General features: G+C 44.5%; 1 protein-coding gene across 1 annotated transcript; it reads left to right on the forward strand.

Annotated features, from left to right (window-relative positions):
* The first annotated feature begins 415 nt into the window (after positions 1-415).
* MOGAT1 (monoacylglycerol O-acyltransferase 1) lies at positions 416-22435 on the forward strand. Its single transcript, XM_005441650.4, has 6 exons — positions 416-863; positions 11744-11922; positions 12343-12544; positions 15120-15294; positions 18881-19080; positions 22151-22435. The coding sequence occupies exons 1-6, from the start codon at positions 770-772 to the stop codon at positions 22303-22305; spliced, it is 1005 nt and encodes a 334-aa protein (XP_005441707.1). The 5' UTR covers positions 416-769; the 3' UTR covers positions 22306-22435.
* The last annotated feature ends 599 nt before the right edge of the window (positions 22436-23034 follow it).

The raw sequence follows: 23034 nt of genomic DNA on the forward strand, positions 1-23034 counted from the left end.
GGCCCGCGGTGCAGGGCGGGCTGATGCGGTTCCGCCCTGCCGGCGGGGCAGCGGGTGCAGCCGGGACGGCGCTTCTGCGACTGTCGGGGTGGGCTGTTGTCACGCTGGGTTTTCCTGTGAGGATGCCCGCTACTGCCGCCCCGGGTTAAGAGGCGGGGGCGGGAGGCGGCGGAGCGTGTGCGTTTAATTAGAAACGCACGAGTGACACCCAAGTCCGCAGGAGCTGTAGGTGCCTGGCCGGCTTCCGTCAGCTCCTGCCTTGAAGATCCCCGCTCGGCGGGGCACGGCAGCGGGGGTGGCCGGCCGCTCCGGGGGGCAGGCGCCCGCCCGAGGGCCTGAGGCGGCCCCGTCCCGCGGCTCGGCTCAGCGGGCCCGGTGCTCGGGCTGATAAAGCCGCGGCTGCCTCCGCCCTCGCTGCCCGGTGCCGTCTGTCTCCACCGGGGCCGATGCGGCGTTTGGCGGCCGGGAGCCGTGGCCGCCGAGCCCCCGCCGCGTGTCGCGGCGCCGGTTCGCATCGGGTTTCCCGGGGCTGGGGCGGGGCGCGGGGGAGGACGGTGCCCGGGGCGGCCGCCTCCCCGTCCCCGCCCGCTGGGGCCGTGCCCGGGCCCGCGGCCGTGGGCAGCGCCAGCGGCGGGAGGGGGCGCGGCTGCCGGCGGAGCGGCGCGGCGCGGCGCGGCGGCGGGCATGTGCGGCGGGCCGGGGCCGGGGCTGGAGCCGCAGCCGGAGCCGGCGGGTCCGTGCCTGGCCGCGCTGCTCTCCCGCCGTCAGCATGAAGGTCGAGTTCGCTCCCATCAACATCCCCCTGAAGAGGAGGATCCAGACTGTCGCCGTGCTGCAGTGGATCTTCTCCTTCCTCCTGCTGGGTAACAGCCATCCTCCCTCCCGCCCTTGCCCCGCAGAGAAAAGGGGCAGAATCGGCTTTTCCCTTCGCCAGCGGCACCGGCTGGCATCGCCCGGTGTCACCCGTGGCTCCACGTGGGAGGAGAGGCGGCCGGGCGGGAGCATCGCGCTTCGGGCTCGGCCCTTCTCTTCCCTGGAAGCACTGGATGGCTTTTCCCTCTTTTTTTTTTTTGGAGGGGGTGTCTTTCTATCTGCGGGTTCTCCGCCATAAAAATTAGCGAGCAGTCTTCTCACTGAGATGCCCACTAGGTTTCTGACAACTGCCAGCTTTTTATTGAACGTGAGCGTAAAGGCTGATATGTGACTAATGCTGTTTTCATTACTGATTTTGTAAAATAACTATATGCTGTAGTTCAATAAAATTCTCATTTAACTAGGTGACGAGAATTAATAAGGATCAAGTGAACTGGCTTCAATGCAGCTGCCTCTGTAAATTAATGGAAAATGTCCCCTCTTGCTTTAAGAAAGTGTTTGTAAGAATTTTACTTGGTAAACTTTTTTCCACTCCTTATTCCTCTGTAGGGAATTTTCCTAATATCTTAACAGGCTCCTATCACTAAACACCTGTTAATAGCAAGATCTTACTCTCATGGGTAATTATCTTGAACTTGATAAAATGAGTCACTTGATAAGGTAAGCTAAGCCTTAATTCTCTGGGACCAGATCCATGGATTGTGTAAATTGGCAAGTGGTTATTGAATAGCCTGTGTGGAACAAAACTGTCCTGAGGTATAGAGCAGCTGACTACCTGTGTGTTACTGGAAGTGTCGGGACGATTTATGATTATCTGTGCTTTAGGAATTACAAGGAGAAAAGGAATGTGTGCATATATTTCTTGTATATCTTGCAAATATAGTATTGTTTACATGGTAGTCTGATGTCTTTCAGATGATGTCTTTTTCTTTTTTTGGTTGTTAGCCCACACAGGTTTAGGTCTGTGGGGGAAACATGGAGGGTATGAAGCACCTTGATAGATGTATCTTTAGCGCTCGGGTGTTTTGTTACCTCTAAATTATATGTGGTTGGACTATAAAGAGTTCATGTTTGTGGCTGCATTGTAAATAGCCTGTACTTTTAATTTTCTGTTATTGAATTAGACCTTTGCATATGCCATTATTCCAGTCTGATGATAATGCGGTGGAAGTTCAGTGGTAATGGAAGGAAACAATTTTTTATCCGAGCCTGGTTGGTAACAACACTGCTGCAGAAAATAATGTCCTTCTGTGCTTGCTGGAAGTGGTTGGGCTGCAGAAAATCCACATTCGCTGCAGTTCAGTGGGAGAAGTAGGCAGCTGTCTTCTGCAGCTGGCACTGTCTGAGGATAAACGTCAAAAATCAACAAGGAAGTGGTGTTATGGCTGGTTATGTTAAATATATAGTGAGTGCACGTGATCATGAAAAAAATCTGTTTGCAGGAGTGCTTGAATTTTGGTGGACAAATTAATAATAATCATCTGCTTGTACTTTCATGGGGATATTTACCTTTAGAGCTATCCAAGGTGACCTTGTTATTTGTAGTGTACTCTTTCAGTCACAGGGCAGTCGGAGTGATCTGGCCAGAAAGTTTCACTTGGCTCCAGGAAAATTCACATGGCTGAATCCTAAATGACTTAAAGGAAAAGCGAATTGGTTTCTGATGTCCTGGATTACCTTTATGCCTGATTTTTTCAGCCTTTTGTTTTGTTTTTTTTTTGTCTGCTGAGCAGACAAAATATGGAAACATTGCTCTTGAATTCAAAAGTGACACTTTGAAATTGTGCAGGGGATTGCCCCAGTACAAGTGAAATACTGTGTGAATTCACAGGATAGGTTGGAGGGGTAGGTGTTGTTTGTGGGTTGGTATGTGGCTGGAACTAGGTTATATCAAGCAACATCTTTTGTAGATTCAGCCTTTCTTATGTAAAAATATCTGCATGTGAAAACATGAACAGATAGCACCATGTGATAACTAATGATTCATTTTATAGATACAGGGATTCTGTTGAGAGCAGTAAATAAATAAGGTACTGGCTTAGTTCTCAAAGTTGTCCATCTAGGTATGTGGTGAGGTGCCATAGCTTAATAAAATGGACTAATAAAGTAAGATAACTTTTGAAATCAGTGCCCTGAAAGACAAAAGCTGAATTGGATAATGATATCCTTGAAATCTGGGAAGTGACATGTGAAAGCATGATTTGGCACACAGGGTAAGCTGTAAGCAGAATGTGAGTCTGTTACAGCTTAGAATCCATTATGTGACTTGGATAGGAGACTCAAAATCAAGCTTTGGTTTTGTCTTCCTGGCTGAGACCCTTAAGAGTAGCTGTATTTAATGTAAAAAGCACATTGTGGTCTTTGCCCCTTGCTTTCCAGGTTTGCTGTGTTGTAATGGTGCATGGTTTTCTGAGACCATGGAATTGACGATTGAAAATGCCCTTTTGCTTCTGTGACTAAAGGCTACGCACACGTCGGCCTGAAATAAGTATAGGCAATGGTTGTTGAAGAATCTCATCACCACTTGGAGAAAGAGCGAATCGGTCAAGGAATGCTGAACAAGTAGCTGCAGTAGCAAGGAACAAACAAGAAAAGTTCTGCTTCTTTGTACAGTGTGCTGGCTTGGGCTGGGTCTGCACTACAGAACATTGCTTCTGCTGTACAGCGTAGGCAGAATAAACATGCCTCTGCCTCAAAAAAAGCTGTACAGAATTTCATTACATACAAAAAGAACCTCTTTAAAATTCTGGGTGTAAGTTCCTGTGCTTCCCTGCTCTGTACTGCGAGCTGCCAAAGTTCACCCTCAAGCAGAAAAGACGAGTTTTCATTGTAGCAGTGGTTCTTCTGTTACTTATCCAGGGGCATGACACCAGAAGCAAAAATAAGTTCTGAAATACTGTGATCTGTATCCAAGAGCTTCTGGATGAAACGAGAGAAATGCCCATCTAACAGTTTCCCACCATGTGCCAGCGAAAAGTGCCACGTGGTTTCCTATCTTACGTGCTCTAAGTGCAGCAGGCTAAAATAGTTCAGGTGAAGTTCCATGAAAAAGTGTTTTAAATAAGCTTCTTTCATTTAAAAGAAGAGTGCTATGAGCCTGGAGTCTAGAAAACTAAAACTATGAAAACTGAAAAACAGGAAATGCGAAAATGATGCTGTTTCTTGCTGTGTTAAGCAGAAATCCAAAAGGGCTTCAGGCTGAAGCATGATTTCAGGTCATTAGTGTTTCACTGCCACAGCAGCAAATATATGAAGTTTTGCGTTTTCAGAGTACCTATTTCAGGAAAAAAAAGCTGAAACAGACAATTTTGGTAGACGTCGTTTTATGCCTGTAATTGCTGTTATTTGGGGTTCATCGCCTTGGCCAGGGGCTGACAGTCCCAGGGTAGGTCTGGCCCTCTTCCCAGCATGTGCAGCACCCATCTGATGGCCACTGGTGAAGCTGTGTGCCGACACCTGCTTCTGATCTCTGTGCCGCGGTCCAGGGAGAAGGTCACCTGGAGAAATGAAATCTCCAAGCCTGTTCAGTGCTGCTGGTCTGACGGGGGGTGAAAGCAGAGAGGTGACATCAGTCCCATTTTTTATACTGTAGGTTTCACGGTACATACACACAAAAGAAATTGTCACCATTGATGAATGCGCTGGGTGTCCTTGGTGTTTAGCATCAAATCTTTGTTTTTAAGCTTGGAAATATTTTTCTTAGAGCTTCTGACTGAATATTTGGCTGCAGTTAATGGTACGTCTGATATCCTCCGGTTAGGAGCCAGGGTAGGTTTTCTGTTCCGCAGGTCTGTAAGCGTGTGGCGGGGTGAGCTGCGTGCCTCAGTGCTGCAGGGCTGTGAGCCAGGTTCAGGTTGTGTCAGGAGGTGATCCCCTACCTAGGCAGGGGGTAGATCAAAGGGTTCATTTAAAGGCAAAACAATTCAAACAAGGAAAAATCAATGAGGTTTCATTTAAGTGCTGCTTTACAGCTGCTTTAGCCTTTTGTTTTTCTTCCTCTCTAATGTACATAAATCAAAGGACAGCATTTTGAAGAAAAAGCAAGAAGGTGAACTGGTGAGCTTTTCCCCTGCCAGCTTCTGTGCGTGTGATGTGAAAAGGGACAGTAGAATTTGAGCATGTACAAAATCCAATGCAGAACTAGGTAGCTTGGGTGGAGTGGTGGTGACTTGGTCCAGACTATGAGAGATGGAGATGAGAGAGAGTTTAACCCTATGATAAGGATACCAGGATTTTGTTTTGAGATGAGGTGGTGGTTGGGGAGAGCGGTGCACCTTCACTGTATGGGTCTGGCAATGGCACGCAGGTCTTCTTACTGGGAACCTAGGAAGTGACTGTTGTGCCTGCAGCTCAGTATTTATTTGCAAAATATGGGAACCTAGGAAGTGACTGTTGTGCCTGCAGCTCAGTATTTATTTGCAAAATACTTAATAATACAAAATTAGTACAAATAAAAGGTATACTTTAATATGCATGAAGCCACAAAATAATATGCTAAAGACATTGGTGTATATTAAAGTACATCCTGTTTTCTAGTGATTAAACTTCTGTGCATGTAGGATGAAGTACTCTGTTAATTGAACTTGGCTGGAGACAGTTTTGAGTTGTGGATCTGGCTTCCCCAAAAGAATAGAAATGATGAAACATTTGCAACAGGGTGAGATATTGCTGCTGGAATAAGTGACTTATGTATTGAGAAAGCAGGTGTCGGTGTAATGTGCTAAAGGAAAAAACAACCCTTTCCCCACACATGTCATGTTTTGTTATCTGGTGCTGATTTGATTCAGCTGTAGCTGGCTAACTAAAATGGTGGTGTTCTTCCTCAAAGCCTTTTTTAAAAAACTCTCCTTTGATACCTAAGGAAAATTGGCTAAGCTCTGCGAGCCTTTCCTAGTAAGCTGGCTGGTGTTGCTGCTTGTTCTCGTCAGTCTGTATTCACCTGTCTGTGAAGCTTATTGCTGGCCCATGGGTAGGGACTGATGTGTGATCACAGAGAATAACAGGGTGCTTAGTGATGCCTGACTGACTAGTATTTCTAGGAATGCTGCTGCTGTTACCTACATCTCAGGGAGGGAATTTAACCACATCTCTGTGTATATTAGTTTGTATATCTTGGGAATAAGAAGAGAAAAATGGCAGTGCTCTGTCAGGCCAGAGGTCCTGGCTTGGCAACCTGTGTGTGACCAGAACTGATAGTGGATATCTGAGGAGAAATAAAGAAACAGGAAATATGTAGGCTAAAATTGGCATGCTGTCTCAGGATTTGGTAATTAGTAACTCAGGGATTTGCCGTATCCAGACCACACTATCTACAAGTCAATAGTACCTCATGCTCTGTATCACTAGTTTATCAGTATTTGCCAATGGAAGGTCTGCTTGCTTAGAACTGGAACCAAATTCCAGAGTAAACAAGCTTCCAAACCGTGGCATCAGAGGGTTTGTATTTTTTATCATAGTAATGTTGAAATACAGCTCCCTTGGTAGGAATGCTCAAACATCCTTGTGACCGGGTCTCCCAGCTGTGACCAGTGAACTGACGAAAAACCTCCACTCCAGGAGACTGGTATGTCTTCAACAAACGGCGACCTCCTTACCACCTCAGTCCTGGAGATGGCTACCAGATTCCTGTGGACTTGACCAATTTTCCAGTGCAGTTAGTTTAAATAAATTCCCAGCTAGTTCTTTGCTGGCGAGTCTGTATCTGCCATGGGTAGAAAGTGACAGCAAGTTGCTGTGCTCCTGGTGGAAATCTGTGTATTGACAGAATTGCACAGACTAGCAGGCTCTAAGCAGCAGGATAGTGCCAACATTATGACTCAGTTTTTTTTAAAAAAGTGGGGTTTTTTTCTGTGTGGGAGCTGCAGAGCAGCAGTCTGCAGAGGCATCAGCTTGCTTACTGTTTGCCTTGGCAGGTTGCCTCCTCAGGTGTCACCTGTTGTCCCAGGTCTTCCTTTGGTGGGACTGTTGGTCTATTTGCTGTATGTGTTATTTCATTTAAATTTCTATCCCTTTCTTTACAACCTATAAATAATTTAGAAAGTATTGCCAGAAATTAAGGTTAATTTTTTTTTCTTTTTTTCCCCTAATGAAAGAATCCACTGAGCAGGGGAAAACATTTTTTAATGCCAAAATCAACTTGTCAGCAGTACCTTGAGGACAATGGAGAGGAGCAAATGTTTATTAGGGATGGAAACATCACTGTGCAATTCTCCTAGTAGTCCCCTCCAGCGCTCTGTTCCTCAGGCACCCAGCTTGGAGGCATTGCTGCTCTGAAGAGTAAGGGTGGTGGAAGGACTGTTCTGTTCTAGGAACATCAGTGTGGCTTTTGAAGAATATGCCGTCTGTCTTTTTTCTTTTTTTTTTTTTTTTCCCCCTGTGGCTGTAGATGAAAGAAATTAGCTTTTCACCTTGCTTTGTGTGTATTGGTATGCACATGTAATCATAAAGCCCAGAGAAGCACAATATAAAAAATTGCATCTCTACCTGTCTATTCACTAGAATGCCAGTGAGATAAAGATGTCCTGTTTACCGTGTCCTTTGTGGGATGAGGTTCAAGTCACTGAACTCTGAAAGCCTCCAGCTCATTTAAAACACAGCAGCACAGTGTCTTTAGAGAAAGCTTTGCTAAGGGCACGTGGGAAGCAGCAGGAACTGGCTTGTAGTCCAGACCTGAGTTGTCGAGCAGTCCAGAGGTCTCAGTGCGAGCTGCTTTGAGTGGCTTTAGGGGTGCGATGGGGAGCCTGTAGTGCTGGTTAGATTGAGATCAGCACCCTGGCCCCACCTAGGATACACCTGCACTGCCCAGACAGGGTTTGTGACTGCTCCGAGCGTCATGGGAGGCTTTTCTTCTAGTGGACAATCTATGATTAGGTGGCCCTCACAATAGATATTACTCAAACGTTTTTTGACTCCTGAGTAACTGCAAATGCATTTGGAGCTTCCACTTGCTGGGATCACCTGTATTTCCTTACCTGGTGTGCTGGTTTCCTACTTCCCATCCCTGTGGTATTTAACTATTACATTAATTTGGTGCCCACAGCTGCAAACTCAGAGCTTATTTAATGAGTGACGCATCAGGTGTTCAAACATCATTGGGCAGGACAGCTGCTAGTGCTGCTAGCTGACACTATATATAATATTTTTCATCCATTTCTTGCAACAGATGACTATCTGCAGGTTGTAAATGGGGAGGTGGAGGAAAAGGATTTGCCCATGTTGGCTGGCAAACCACATATTCAGTCTCATGGCAGTGATTTGTCTTTTAATCCATATTTCCTTTCTCCCCCCCGTTCCAATATACTACAGAGATTATTGTCAAATTCAAGTTCAAGCAAAAAATTATGGTTGCAGTGTACACTGGAACTACATCCAAGGAGGCAGTGATATAGTAAAGTGACATATTCCAAGTTATTCACCTTTTGCCTGGAATTTGTTTATGAATTGAGGTAAAGTGGTTGCCATTTATCTGCTCACTGTCTTCTCTGAAGGAGAAAACACTGGGTTTGTGTTTATAGGCTTATTGGTTTTGAGTCATCAGTGTTTAACTCATCTTGCAGGCTGTTAATGCATTGAAATAATAAGGTATGGTAAAAGGAATTTGCTTCACATGTCTCATTGCGAATGCAATAATAAATGAGCTTTGTCCTACATGATGCTGAGCTTCCCTTAGGAAGTGCTGACAGCATACTTATCTCCCCATACCTTACATGCACGCAGGAACGTGTCCTAGCTAAAGCAAAGCAATGAGCTTGTTGATCTTGTGTATGTTTGTCTGCATAGTATTAAATACTGCTATCTGGCACTTATCACCGCTGATTTAATTAGCTCTTGCAGCAAGAATGCTCTGATCCAAAGCACCTCTCAGCTGTTTGGCTAGGATACTGATAGTAAAAAGGCATGTGATTCCGCACTGAGCCAAAAGTCCTTTTGAAGGGTAGTAAATATAAATACTTGCCAGTTTTTGCATAACAACTTGAAATTAATTGATTTATGGCAATTAAACAAACTTCTCATACTTAATCAAACTGAGACCGTGAGCCTTGGCATCCTGTCCAGATTAACATTCCTAGAAATGTCTATAGTTTCAGGATCTCTTCTTCAAAGAACAGGTAATGACTTTTCCTCAGAATATTTCTGTGCCCTATTTTGAAGTGTTGCTGGTGTGGGGTTCCCAGTGAGTTCTCCCTCCAGAGCAGTGGAATTGTGTCATGTTTCATGTGTGTTATTCGTCCTGTATTAATGATGTTCCCTAGAACTCATTGTTGCAGCTTTTGGGAGTTTTCCACATTGACTCTGGAGGTCTGTGGGCCTCGGTGAGCTGTGGTATCTTTCTAGAGGTCTTACTGAGCTGCTTCTCTGCGCAGGACCAGGGCTGGTTTCCTGTGGAATGGGGAAGCAATGGGCTTCTGTACTGGTGGTACTGAAGAATGGCATCTCCTTCAAAGCAATAGATTTGATTCTGCTTCTGGTTTTCTTTATGGTTGCTCCCTTCTCCCTTGCTCGGGGCAAATGCAATTCCTTATTTTTCTGCTTATTCACTGCCAGGGATGGGAATGTCCATCCTTTTCTTTTCTACCCAGCCTAACCAGCAGCTCTGTCTGCTGCTGGATTCTGTGGTCATTCTCAGTCACCCTGTGACAATATATCCATTCCTACTCTGAAGGCACAGTCAAACTAGGCACAAGGACAAGTTGGGTGAAGTTCAGAAAAAATAAGTATTTGGGTTGGAGGAAACACGAGTGCCTGTGGGCCAAGTTAAGCTCTGAATTTCAGCAGCTCGAAACTTGCTTGGTATAGGGAATGTGCTGTGAGTTTTCAATGCCCAAGTATTCACTCTCTTGAGTGAAACTGATCTTAACTAGGATGAGTTGGTTTTACTGTCGGTCCATCTGCTTATTTCTAAGTTTTCAGTTCTGCTAATACTTAGCTTGTGTTAGCCAAATTACTGCCTGAAGTACTTCTGTTACTTTTTTACTCACCTCTATTTACTTACGTATTTAGCCCCATATGTTTCACTGGTGTAACTCCTTTTAAGACGTAAACAGGGTATTGCCCTCATGAAAGCCAGCTAGCTGTGGGACATACAGACTACTATTTCTGCTTTGTAAAATATCACACAGGAGTGCCTGTTTCATACAGCTCTTGCCTGTTGAGACTTCCAGTGAGGACTGGGTCCTGTTTTGTTTGCCATTGTATGAATACGTGATGCTAAAGTTCTGACTCCTTTGCAAACCTGGAATTCAGCATCTGCTGAATTACTCTGATGCGTGAGCCTGATGTGTTCTGTTTGTGAGATGCCAGGGCGAGAGGGCTGGTGCAGGGCATACTACAGGGTGGAGAGCAGCAGGTACCACTGTGCTGTGCTTCAGCCCACTCCATCCAGAGCTGCTTGAGCTGCTGCATGAGCGCAAAATTCTACAAGTCCTACAAAGACAAGGTTTCCGTAGGGGGTTTCCCTGAATAATTTCAGGATTGAGCCCCAAAGTGACATGTTATGTTTAATCGAACAACTTTTTCTGGCTCTTTTGAGTTGTGTAAAATACAATTCTGATGTATTGTTACTGTAGCAGGATGTTATGATTCTTACTAACCTGGGTCTGAAAGTATCAGGACTTAAAACTGCTTTTGTCTTCCCACAGTAATGGTGAGCTTCCACTTACAGTGACATGTTTAGAGGCTGAAGTGGAATCTCTTAATCATAGAATCATCATAGAATGGTTTGGGTTGGAAGGGACCTTCAAGATCATCCATTCCCAGCCCCCCTGCCATGGGCAGGGACACCTTCCACCAGACCAGGCTGCTCCCAGCCCCATCCAGCCTGGCCTTGGGCACTGCCAGGGATGGGGCACCCACAGCTGCTCTGGGCAGCCTGGGCCAGTGTCTCACCACCCTCACAGGAAAGAATTTCTCCCTAATATTTGATCTAAATCTGCCCTTTTCCAGCCTCCAGCCATTCCCCTTGTCCCGTCACTCCATGCCCTTGTCAGAAGTCCCTCCCCAGCTTTCCTGCGGGCCCCTTTAGGCACTGGGAGGCTGCCATAAGGTCTCCCCGGAGCCTTCTCTTCTCCAGGCTGAACAGCCCCGACTCTCTCAGCCTGTCTTCCTAGGAGAGCTGCTCCAGCCTCTGACCATCTTTGTGGCCTCCTCTGGACTCGCTCCAACAGGCCCATGTCCTTCTTATGCTGGGGGTCCCAGAGCTGAACGCAGCACTGCAGGGGGTCTCACGAGAGCAGGGTAATGTTTTAGTCTTGTCTAGTGCATCTCCTTGGCCAGTGACAGAGCACTTTTCATGGGGAGTAGAACTGCCATCTCTATTTTATAGGTAGAGAAGGTAAGAAATAGAAAGGGAAAATGATGGCCCAACACCACTCTCATTAGAAAATCTAGAAATAGAAAATCATGTCTTGCTGTGTCCCTCTTTCCCTGCTTTACTTCCCCACCTCTCCTCCCTTTTTTTTGCTCACTTGAGCATCACCTCTTTGCTAGTTCTGGCTTTCTCCTTTTATTCTGCCTTAGGTAAACCAGATGCTCTCTACCAAACATTAGTGTTCACTCTCACCACAGGGAGAAGGCAACTGTGCTGGCCTGGTCTTCAGCTCATGCCTTTGGTTTATTAAAGTAAATCAGCATCATCTTAGGCTTATTCATCCAGCTGTGCAGTAGAATAAGCAATACAGACTGAGGTGATACACTAAGGGTGAAACACCTACAAGGGTGTAACAACATTCACACAATGTGGAACAAGCTAACTTGTATTTGTGTGCATTTTGAGAGCATTTATAATGTAAGTATCAGGGCTGGAAATTCAGGGTCTTAAGAGGAGACAGGTGTCTTTAATGCTTGCTGTGGTTTCCTTTTTTGTCTTTTGTAGCAGAGTTTTGCTGTGGATTCTTCGTGATCCTGATTCTGGGCAACTTCTGGTTCCTTGCTGTTCTGTACCTGCTGTGGCTCTACCTTGACTGGGAAACACCATGCACGGGGGGCAGACGCTCCCAGTGGGTCAGAAGCTGGACTGTTTGGAAGTACTTTAGGGAATACTTTCCCATTCATGTGAGTAAAAGGTTTCTCACAGGACTGTAAACACTGGAACAGAAACAGCTTGAATAACCATGAGCATGGACAAACGTCTAAGACTCATCTTTGGTAAAATTCTAATACTTACTCCAGGGTGAATTTCTTTTTAAAGCATGGGAATTCTGAGATTTAGTGAGAAAAAAGGGCAGAGGCTGACTTTCTACTTGGACTGTTGGTCATAAGACAGTGCCTCAGCACAGTAAATGCTAGACATGGTATCTTGAGACACATCTGTTTAAACTTTGTTCGGCTGTAAAATGGGACAGTTAAGTGCTCAGAAGTAAACTAATTGTCATCGGTTCTGTGTGTTGTCAATGTGCAATCTCCATACTTACTGTTTTTGTCGATCCTTCTGAGGCAAGTATTATAATGTTCTCCACTGTCTGTATTTTTCAGCTTATAAAAACTTCAGATCTGAATCCAAATCACAACTACTTACTTGGCTTTCACCCTCATGGGGTCCTGGTAGCTGGAGCCTTTGGAAACTTTTGCACTGGTCCAAGTTTCCAAAATTTATTTCCTGGGCTTACTCCATATCTTCATATCATGCCCATCTGGTTTGGCTGTCCCTTCTTCAGAGAATACATAATGAGTGCTGGTAGGTAAAAGCAGAATGTCTCAGCTTTTGCTCCATATTATAACTTCTGCTTCAAATGTAGGGTTTATTTCTGCATCTATAAATGGTAAGTAATGCCAATTCAGAAGGGTCAGCATTGGTGCTAAATTAAACCTCTGTTTTATGATGAACTGTTGTTGCAAAACAATTTGAAAGGTTTTATTAATAGTTTTGTTAAACTGTATCATGTACCAGTTATTTACAAGAAGAGAAGGGCATATTGATTTATAACATTATTTAGTCATTGCACAGACATTTGTAAAACAAATTGAGGATAATCTCTTACCTGAAGGGCTCAAAGTCCTACTCATTACAAATATCTTTCTAGTCAGAATTTAATTACCTACTTCTGATTGAGGTCTCATATTGCAACTTTCTGTAATTTTAATGGCAATGTAATCTCTAAAGAACCTTTTTTTCTCTGTTCCAAGTAGCACTTGTCGTAAAGGGGTGATATTCATGATTGGTACTGCAGTAATAAAAGAAAAAAATGACAAGCAATAAGTTTGGGGAACATAAGCGTGTATAATGAAATCAGGCCTAGTGTTTGCCCACAGTGGTTTAATACAGGAGTTATTTTACTTAAATTCAATAAACCAGAGCATTTGCATAAGGACAGTCTAATGCATAAGACTAGGTTTGAGAGACACGGTTCTAGCTCTTACTCCTGACTGCAGCACAGATGCTGTGGTCTCAGATAAGCTGTTCCATTGCTCTATTCATAGAAGCGTGTCTAGGATGTTCAGTTTAATATCAGAACTGCCTATCCATGTGTACCTCGACATACCAGAGAATGCCCTTCCATGCGAATGTTATTTCTGAGGGGATTCTTTCAGGATTGCAAAGCTAAAGGATTGGCAGTGGTGGAAAATGACTGTTTTAAACATTGCCTAGCCTGGAAGTCTTGTTTTTGGCATCTTGACCCATAGGAACAAATATTAACCTGCTAGATGAGAAATAACACGAGTAAAAAAGCACGCTGAAGAACAGTCAGCCTTGTAGCTCGTTTTTCACAGGTACGTAGCTGGTAAACCAGAGGGGACCTTCAGTATAATACAGGTTATCAGTCAAATCATAAAACACTTGCAAAATCTTCTGTGTGCTAAATGCCATGCTCCCAGCACCTTGTTTCATCTCCCAGCCTTTAGCTCTGTCTCCGAAGCCTGCCAGGCTGCCGTTGTCACCGTTGGGAAGAGAGCTGCAGCATCATGGAGCTGCTGCGTCAGTGAGCCGGGAACAGTGCCCTGCACCCGGGCTGGCAGCACGGCTTCAGCAGGGAGATAAACTTGTCCTGGGGAAAGGCAGTGGCTCTTGCTTTCTCTTCCAGAGAAAACGCGTGCTGATGGATGAATGAGCACCGCTCAAATTATTTGTGTCTCAGCTCAGTTGCATTTTTCAGAGTAACAGTGACTGTGAAGACGTGTATGGCAAAGGGGAGTAGTTTTTTACTGAGCTTGCTCCAGTAGCAAGCTATTCCCCTTGGTGGCCAGCTCTCAAAACTAGACCACAATCATCTTCCCTTTGTTGTGACATGTTCATAATCCATGTTGTAATGTCTCTAACAAGAGAAAAAAGCAAGTGGGGTGACAGGAGACGGAGCCTTTGCTTAGCATCCAAAAGAGCACGCTCTGATACTAGCCGTGTCAAAAACCAACGCAAACTAGACTTGATCTCCGCATTGTCATTTAGACTATGTTAATTCAACACGATGTAATTAAATGTGGCTTCTGGGTAAATGGTACCACTATGAGCCTTTGAGGTAAAAGTTACGGCACAAAGGAACTCTGGAGGGGTTAGACGCTTATCTGGTAGAAAGGGGTTTTTTCAAAGCACCAAATTCAGAGTAAGGTCTAAGTCGATGTTAAAGGCTGGTACAGCGGTGTGCCTCCGATGGGAAGTATCTGGATCAGCAAGAGTACCAGGAAAGCTTCACATCTTATGCTATTTTAGGCTAAATAGATTGATGAGCGCCAGGTCCTGGTTACTGGAGAATGAGCTGATGCAGTCACTTGGAATGGTACAAGTGAGCCTTTTCTGCTGCTTCTGACGCTCTCATGCCGTTGCCTGAGATGGAGCTGCTGCTTTATAGTTCTGAAAAGGATGAAGGGGGTGAGCTTGGCACTGTAGATCGGTGTGCGAGTTAACAAGTCCTCTAGCCATTCTGTAAACCCTCACCACCTGTGTTTACCTGCACCTGCTGTACAGCTTTAGCTGCTGCCTCTCAGCAGTATCTGCTGCCGTTTCTTCTGTTCTCGGGCACAGAATCTCTCCGAGGGGGAGTTAAGTCGGCAGAAGAGCACACTCTTCCCTGAAGATCTCAAAACTCCTGTGACAGGCAAACAGCATTTAGCTCATCAGTGTGAAATCAAAGGACTTACCTAAGAGCCAATCTGTTGCAGAGCGAGGGGGTTGAACACAAATCTTTGAACCCTGTCCTGTGCTGTAATCATCGTAAAACATACTTAGATATTTAAAGATATTTTTAAATGTTTCTTACATTCCACTGTACTTGTACAAGAAGATCCAGTGGTCACTCTTAAAATGTTTGCTCCTGAAGGAATGGTTTCTGCATCCAAGGAGAGTGTCTCATACGTGCTGAACAAGGAAGGAGGCGGCCACGCGTCCATCATTGTGATCGGAGGAGCAGAGGAATCTCTGAATGCGCATCCTGGAAGTTTAACTTTGAACATCCTCAAGAGGAAGGGCTTTATTAAAATGGCCTTGAAACATGGGTAGGTTTCCTTTCTGGGCTGCTTGTAGTAAGTAAGCTTTGAATACAGATTGATTCTTAAAGGTAGTTAATGTTATATTTAGTAAACCCGTATAACTGGAAGTTGAAAGAGTTACTTGTCTAAGAACGTGCAGAAGTCTGGCACAGGAGCCAGTCTGTCCACCTAGATCCAATCTGGGAGTGTTGAAAACTCCCTTTGACTTTCATAATTTGTAAGCAGTAGGCGTTATTAGCATATCTTGCTGTTTTATTTCACTTGGTTTTTGCACTAGCAAAGAGTAAGAATTATGAAACTATATTAGTAAACCTTGGCTGTTACTGCTAAGTGGAGCAGACATTCTGTTTTCTGTTCTCTAAATGGAATTAACATTAAGATAGAATTTTCTTATCATTTTAAGCAAACAAAAAAAATTAGGAAGCTAGGCCTGCCCTGTTTTATTACATCATTGAAAATTGTGCGCTAGGAAGATTTGTTTTCACCTTTATTCTGAAGAATTTCTTTTGAAGATTGTTGTTTGCAAAAGTAAGTTTCTGGGAAGTTTTGGTGGCAATCTCAAGAAAAACTAACTTACTTTGTACTATTGAACAGCCGGCAATGTGTAACTAAAGAGAGAGGGTATAAATATCTTTTGAGTGATTTACACAGTATAAGCTATTGTGTTTGTTCTGGACTGGGCTAGATGTCTTGTGTACTAGAAATATTGGAACCAATGACTTGTTCCTGCTACACTTTCTGAGCGGCAACCAGGATTACATATTAATGTGTGAAGCAATGAGAAAAAAATACTACCTTGAGAAATCTATAACAGTTTTTTAAGCTATTAACTGAAAAAAGGGTGGTCTCTGAGAAGAAGAGCTCTCTGTTTTCACACACGATGTTAAGGTCCATTTTTTTCTAGAAACAATTCTGTGTCAAAATTCCAAGGGGGTTTCTTGTGCATATCACTAGGAGTCTCACAAAGGACCTGTTCTCCAGTAGAAGAGTACATTTTACTCTAATGTGTACCCAGAAACAACACTTGTGTATTTAAATTAGGACTTTAGTGCATAAATGAGTCTTTACTCAATTTCTGCTCAGCTGCTAATTAATCCAGTGGGATCCTGAACACTATCAGTACCTTTTCTTTTTTTAAACATAAAGTTTAGAAGAATATTTAGGTGGTTTGTTTTGGGGTTTTTTTGAGCATGTCCATAAACATCTGATCTGTGAGATCACAAAAGTTGGTGTTTATCTCTCATCCAAACTGATTTGGATTGAGAAACTAGATACACCTGTGCCTCTCATGGCCTTGATTTCAAAAGCATCCCCAACATGCAACAATAAAATCAGGACACTTACAAAACACAGGAATGGCCACTTCTTTCCTTATGAAGTCCTTTTTTCAAACGATGGTTCATCGTGTATCTTAGAGGCTGAGTTGCCTAGAGCCCTGCGTGGGCGGTGACACCTGTCTCTGCCCGGGTGACTTGAACAGCTACATCTCGTACATGGTCACCTTAACCGCCAGGCTACAAGTCATTCTGGGTCTGAGCACCAGCAGGAAAAACTGCTTCTATGTGAAGCCCAGGAATTCTGACTTAATTTCTATACAGTAGAGCTGTGGGACAGTCTGACCCCAATAGAGCTTTTGCAGCATTGTTGGCAGTCCTGAGCTACTGCCCAAAGACTCTGCATCCAATAATTGCTTCTGGTTCTAACATTTTGTTCCTAACAATTAAGAAAATGTGAAAAAAGCTTCCAACTCACGTGGAAATGAAAAGGTAAGGGAGGCTTATGGGACACAGATGAGAAGAACCACCTGCTGTCAGTGCTTGCCTGTATTTCTGATGCTTCTGACCTGCAGCATCAAATACCAAGAGAGGAAGGGGCAATGCAGAGACCATGAGGGTGCAGAGGCCTGTGCTTTCTGGCCCTGGCTCCTGTACTGCCAGCACAGAGATGCTGTGGTTCCTCAGTGAGGAACTTGTCACATGCGCTCTGAATATGTTAGCAAAAGTCCCCTGCACTTTTGGAAAATACATTTTGGTACAAGGTAGTACAGAACCTGATATAAGGTGAAGAAATCCTAAAGACATGGAACAGATGATGAATCAGCTAACTTATCTTTAGTTTCACAATCATAAGTTACTTATTTCTCTGTCTTAGCCTCCTACATAGCATCTTGCAAAAGCCTTTACCAGATTAAAACAAATCCCACAGTCTCAGGGTGCTATTGCACCACAAGATGTTCCTGTTTGTCTTAGTGTTGTAGTAAAAAGTGGAGTATTTACACAGCTGCGGTATGTTCCAGGCTTTCTGATACTTCCTTTACAGGTAGCCGGGTGATATATGCTCTATTTGAGAAAGAACCTTTGAGCAGACACGAGGCAGGATAGTGAGTGGGAATGGCAGTCTTCAGGGGCCCTCAGGCTCGAGAAGCTGTAGAAGCAGTGGTTTTTTTCCATATGGGGGGGCTTTGGTTGCCCACAGTGCTTCCAGCCAGCTCTGTCCTCAGCACATCCCCCGTAGGTGTCCAGAGCTCTGCAGTAATTCACCCCGACAATATTATAGCAAAGCTGGTCTTCTGCAGTAAGGTTTTTCTCAAAGATAGTGTGGGCTAACTGGAGCTAAGAGATAGAAGCTAGGACTTAAGTAAAGTGAATAAAAGACCTTTGTATCCTTCAGGGACTGCTTAGGATTGCCCTGCTTCTTTTTCTTTAAACTCTGCAGCATGCTATTTAATGAAACTAAGCATTAATCAAAAAGCATGCTGCAGTCAAGGTTTCAAATACATGGTGGTTTTGCCTGTTGGAGACAAGTGTGCCGATTCCATCTGCCTAAGCAGTTTGTCCAGGAGCTAGTCAGTGGCTTTCTTCCCAAGCCAATTCATGAACTGAGTGAGAATTCATTAGGCTGTGCCGGAGCCAAAGTGAGTTAGTATAATTTCCGTGGGTAGGATTTGACCTCTGGTAATAATGGATTGAGGCTAGTGTTTTCGAAGAAGTCTGGAGGAAGCAGGATTTCACTGGGAATTGGACAGCAGAGCGATTTGGCATTGCACTTGTGTCTGCAAGGATGTCTGGTTTTTATCACTGTTTTTGTGCTCAAATCAAGTGCATGCATTACTCCGGTCAAAAGGCAGAGGAACGCCAAGATCTGGTTTTGACGCCACCCAGCTGGGAGCATTGTAAGGTTAGCAGCAAGGCTTCCTTGCTTGCCAAGGGAGAAAATGCAGTGGAACAAGGGTGGACTCGCTGAAATAGTGGTGGATAAGATCATACTTACAATTATGATACATACAATTGTTCATTTTTATAATCATGAACTATCAAACAAGTTGTGATGGCTACCAAACAGGTAAATACTGACCAAAAGGTAGTTGCTAGCTGTATGCCAATCACCTTATTTTAATTAATTTTTTTTTTAAGCCCAAGGCAGCCAAAAAGCAGCTGTGTATCAGAAGAGTTGAATGCCTGTTGTTGATGAAGTCTAGAGCTGCTGAAGCTTTCTGTGTCACTTACTGTGAAACCACTTCCACGCTGCTGATGTGAACCGCAGTGCGAATGCAGGCTGATGTGGGATTCTCAGCGTGTTCATTATTTTACAGGGCTCATCTGGTCCCAGTGTTTTCATTTGGTGAAAATGAACTATTCAAGCAAGTTGCAAACCCCAAAGGTTCATGGCTCAGAAATGTACAGGAGAAGTTGCAAAAGATAATGGGCTTTGCTTTACCTCTATTTCATGCTAGAGGAGTGTTTCAGTACAGTTTCGGCTTAATACCTTACAGGCAGCCTATTCATACTGTTGGTAAGTCCCCTGTGCCTTTTCTTATGCTTATGAAAAGCGTAAGTGTGCTACTAATATCTGTGTAAATTTACAATTTTATTCTAACAGAAGCAATTGGTTACCGTGCATCTAAAACCAGTATGTGAGATTTTAAGTAAATGTTTTTTTAAAAAAAATTCCTGTCCTTCCCCTGTTAAAAAGGGGGGTTCTTTTCTCCCTTCCCCCTTTCTGTCCCAGGCCATACCTTATACTTCATTCAGTTACTCACAGGCTTCTATCCCCAGCAATCCTCAGAGAAACCCAAGGGTTGTCCAGTCTGTACCAGAGGGCTGCTGCAGCCCTGCAGCTGTTGCTGCGGATTCTAGATGCTGCAATTATTTTGTAAGATGCCCAGCACCTTCACTTCTTAGCCCTGCAGGGAAGCAGCAGTCGGGCGTTGCAGGTGCTGCATGGCTACCCCAGCAGTGCTCTGGGGCAGGGCTACTGGAAGGAGCTGGTACACGCTTGGTCTGGTGCTCGTCGGGACAGAGGGAGAGATGGAGGAGGGAAGGGAGAGGGTGTCCCATGGCAGCTTCACCACAGCCCTTTGGCAGGCTGCTGCTTAGAAGGCATTGCAGCTCCCTCAGGTGTTTCTTTCCCTTTTGTTTTTTTCCCCATGGAAAGATCCATGCGTGTTTAATTGACAGTGTGCATGCCGCGTTGGCAGGCAGTTTGGAAGAGTATTTTTCTCCAAAAGATTTCATCCCTGGTCATCTCACTGGGGCGTGGGGCTGAATGTCTTGATTTTTAATGGCTTTAACTAGTGCTATTGGCAACCACACCTGTAAAAAAAAAAGTGGTGCTGGGCATCATGCAAAGGCAATAGCTGGCTGTCTATATATTTTGGATAAATATTTTTTAGCCAGATTCTGAGCTGAGTGAACTAATGAAGCCTATTTCTAAAGAAAAGTGAATCAAACTTTTCAGATGTTCCACAAGGGACATTTAAGAAGGCCCTCCCTTTAAATGGAGAGATTTGGTGTTAGTATGGAGCAAATCAAAATGTTTAAGACAAAAATGTAGCTCTTTTCATGTTAAATTTCATGAAGATCTGTGTTTTATCAGTTCGTATAGTTAAGCGTTTTAGGAAAGATTTAATTTTTAAAGCCCACGGTGTGCACAGGCAGGCTAAAAATGTCACTTGCATTAAAGCCAAAAAGTTTTCAAAGCGTTGGAATGAGAATGACATATTTTCTGCAATTTTTCCTTGGATTGATGACATCTAGACTGTTCTGAAGCTTAAAATATCCTCTACTTTAAGGTAAATTTTCATCATTGTAATATTTACTGCAAGGGCAGAGGTGGTCCATGGCTAGAGCACGGGAGTGCTACAAATCGGCAAGACCAGAATCTTGCAACAGAGCTTGTTGTATGATCTCATGAAATCCCTTAACTTTGGTGCCTCTGTTTCATCCCATTTGAAAACTGTCCCCGTGTCCCTGCATTCTTGGGGAGGGGGCTCGGTATGGCTCGACACCGCTTTGAAAGTGTTAGCTCAGTTCCTGAAAGCTGCAGCCACGCTGAGCTCCACCGAGCCAGTTAGCCGTGTCCGCAGCGTGGCCAGCCGGGTACTGGCGAGTTTCCTCATGGTTCAGAAGCCGTGGTTCCTAAAGCAAGGAGATGCAGTTCAGCAAACACGAGGTCGGTGAAGTCTGGGTCTTTGGGCTTGATGAGTGGAGTACTTTTGTTTTTCCTGAAAATTATTACTGCTTTTCAGAAATAGAATTGACTCTAAAATACAAAATCAAGCAGGTCGCTTAAAGCTGCATGGAAGGTGAGAGATGGGGGTATTTTCCAGTTCCACAAGAAATCTCCACTCTTAGGAGAAGAGACTGCTGCAGAAGGGCTTGGGGGTTGCTTGGTGTTTCCAGTTATGCTTCTGGAAATCCCGTATTGGATGTATATTGATTTCACGCCCTCTAAGGTGTTGCTCAATCCGGGGCTGGGTTCCCACCCCTCGCGGTGTAATGTCAGCACCTGAGAGCTGTTGGCAGCTGAAGCTGTGGCAGGAAAATGCAGAGTCATCCCCTTTGTGGTTCTGGTTAGGCTTCCCTTCCCCTTAGTCAACACCATCCAATTTGAAGTGGCAACATCTGTTGAAAGGGATTTTCAGGTGCCTTTGTAAAAGCTCCTGGGGGGTGCTTTTAACTCTGCTTTTCTACAGACTTCCTCGTAACCTTGGTCGGGTCTGTTAAGCTCTCAGTGCCTGCAGCGCGACAACAGCTGTCAAAACCTGTAGTGACTGAACAGCACGAGGAAGGCTGAGATCATGGGAAGCTTCTCCTAGCGTATCGCAGGCTTTTTTCGCCGTAGCTTTTTGTGGAGGAGGGGGCTGCCCTCTGGACTTCTGTGGAATTGCCTCCCATGCTTCCTCTTGCTCTGACAGGGTGGGTAGCAGGCTTTGCATGGGGCGTGAAGAACATTTCAGCTGGAATGATATTTGTGGGCAACAGATGGTTCAGAGACACCTTTCAGGGTGTGGGGGTTTTACGTGCTACCACCCCCCAGGCTGAGGTAGCCAACAACGTTTCTGGCACCGGTGTGGCAATACCCATTTGGAATAAATCAGAAGATCCCCGTGTTTCCTTCAGTCCTGTTCATGTGGCTGTGTGCTTGAGGGCACCACTGTCTTAGGCATGTCCCTCACACTGGATACCTTTAGTATTCAGATCAGAACAGAAGCCGGTGAGAAGCTGCATTTTTTAAATGCTATTTTCACCTTGCGGAGTCCTGCCCTGATAGCAAGACAGCACATAGCCCATGGGGTTGTATGTTGAAGTGTAGACTGCTCCTTCTCATTTGCTCTTTTGCTGCCAAACTGAAATGATGTTTTTTAAAAATTCATTTTATGTACATTTGAGCAGAAGGAAGTGAGAACCAGACCCAGGGCTCAAGTTTGTGAAAGGCAGGATCAAGCCCTGGGGCAGGAGAAGGGTCCTGTGATTCTGCCACCTCGCTGGGAGCCGTGGTGGAGCTGTTACAGGAGGGAGAGCAGTTCTACTTAAAAAGAGATGTTAATGAAGCTAATGCTGCTGCTGTGTTTGATTTACAGTGGGAAGCCCCATCCCTGTAAAACGGAACTTGAACCCCACCACAGAAGAGATCGAACAGCTGCATGCATTGTACCTACAGAAACTAAGAAAATTATTTGAAGAACATAAAAGAAATTATGGAATCCCCGAGCATAAAACTCTCATCTTTGAGTAGCAAATTGTAATTCCGAATCTCATGGAAAAAAACCACTGTATGCTGAAAGATGTCTTTCTTGCAATCTGTATTTTGCAATCTGTAATTATCCTTGTGTAAGGAATAATTTTAAGAAGGGATTATTAGATGATGTATTGATTTTTATCTTACTCTTGGGGGGACAGGAGGGGGGGAAATCCTTAGGGTGTGAGCCTCGAAGCCAGTGCTGGTTTGAGTTGTCCTTTTACGTTCATCTGTACCAGAAGTACTAGTGAGAGACTCGACACAGATGTTCTTGCCACCAGGGTACCGAACCATAGCTTGAACAGACAAAATTGCCCCAGCATGAGTTCACCAACAGGAAAAATATAAACCTGAGAAGTCTTTGATTAGAAGTTGAGGGACTTACCAGCATGTATCAAACATGACATCAGGTTGTTCCCTGAATATCAGAAAACCCTGCTGCTCTTCCATAGAAATGAAGGTGTATGTTTTCAGCAGATGGCTATTGTAAGCCATTTACACATGAATTCAAGAATAAATAGGAGCTTTCTGCCCCAAATGGGATATCAGCACAAATGGTTTGTCCAAGTTACGGAGCAGAGCAAACCCTCTGTTTGGAGGAGAACAGTGTGTTGAGTTTTCTGTGTGCGTGTGTATGCTGCATGGTCGGAAGCACTGAATGATACGACTCTTCGGGACAAGCTGTGCTTTGGATCATCGGTTTGGAGGATGAAGCAGCTTTGTTTG

The sequence above is a fragment of the Falco cherrug genome, chromosome 11 (genome assembly GCF_023634085.1).
Source record: "Falco cherrug isolate bFalChe1 chromosome 11, bFalChe1.pri, whole genome shotgun sequence".
Taxonomy (NCBI): Eukaryota; Metazoa; Chordata; class Aves; order Falconiformes; family Falconidae; genus Falco; species Falco cherrug.

What these genes read in the sequence shown, in the direction of transcription:
- MOGAT1 (XM_005441650.4), top strand. Translation starts at nt 770, where the DNA reads ATGAAGGTCGAGTTCGCTCCCATCAACATCCCCCTGAAGAGGAGGATC. An exon ending in AGAATACATAATGAGTGCTG is followed by an intron (nt 12,545 to 15,119) that starts GTAGGTAAAAGC and finishes TTGCTCCTGAAG; the next exon opens with GAATGGTTTCTGCATCCAAG. An exon ending in GCAGCCTATTCATACTGTTG is followed by an intron (nt 19,081 to 22,150) that starts GTAAGTCCCCTG and finishes TTTGATTTACAG; the next exon opens with TGGGAAGCCCCATCCCTGTA.